The sequence below is a fragment of the Fulmarus glacialis genome, unplaced genomic scaffold, assembly GCF_000690835.1.
Source record: "Fulmarus glacialis isolate BGI_N327 unplaced genomic scaffold, ASM69083v1 scaffold39581, whole genome shotgun sequence".
Taxonomy (NCBI): Eukaryota; Metazoa; Chordata; class Aves; order Procellariiformes; family Procellariidae; genus Fulmarus; species Fulmarus glacialis.
The window spans coordinates 1-212 of NW_009194106.1; the positions used below are offsets into that span (position 1 = coordinate 1).

Sequence of the window (212 nt, forward strand, 5' to 3'; positions counted from 1 at the left end):
GGTGGCGCTGCACCCCGAGCTGGACGCGTACCGGCTCTACCAGGCGCAGGCCCTCTACAAGGCCGGGCTCTACGCCGAGGCCCTGCGGGCCGCCAGCCCGCTGCTGGACCTCCCCACCTACCAGGGCCGGGCCCTGCGCCTCCAGGCAGCTATCCACTATGCCCAGGGCGACCTCCCGGCCGCCAAGAGCCTGGTGGAGGAGGCGCTTGCCA

At 73.6% G+C, this 212-nt stretch overlaps 1 protein-coding gene across 1 annotated transcript in view; it reads left to right on the plus strand.

Annotated features, from left to right (window-relative positions):
* Positions 1 to 4: 4 nt before the first annotated feature.
* LOC104083984 (tetratricopeptide repeat protein 30B-like) overlaps positions 5 to 212 on the plus strand; it is a gene marked incomplete at its 5' end in the record, with an annotated part of 2,291 nt that continues 2,083 nt past the window's right edge. Inside the window, one exon of the mRNA XM_009587666.1 lies at positions 5 to 210. Coding sequence (XP_009585961.1) covers positions 5 to 210 — 206 coding nt within the window. The remainder of the gene's footprint in view (positions 211 to 212) is intronic.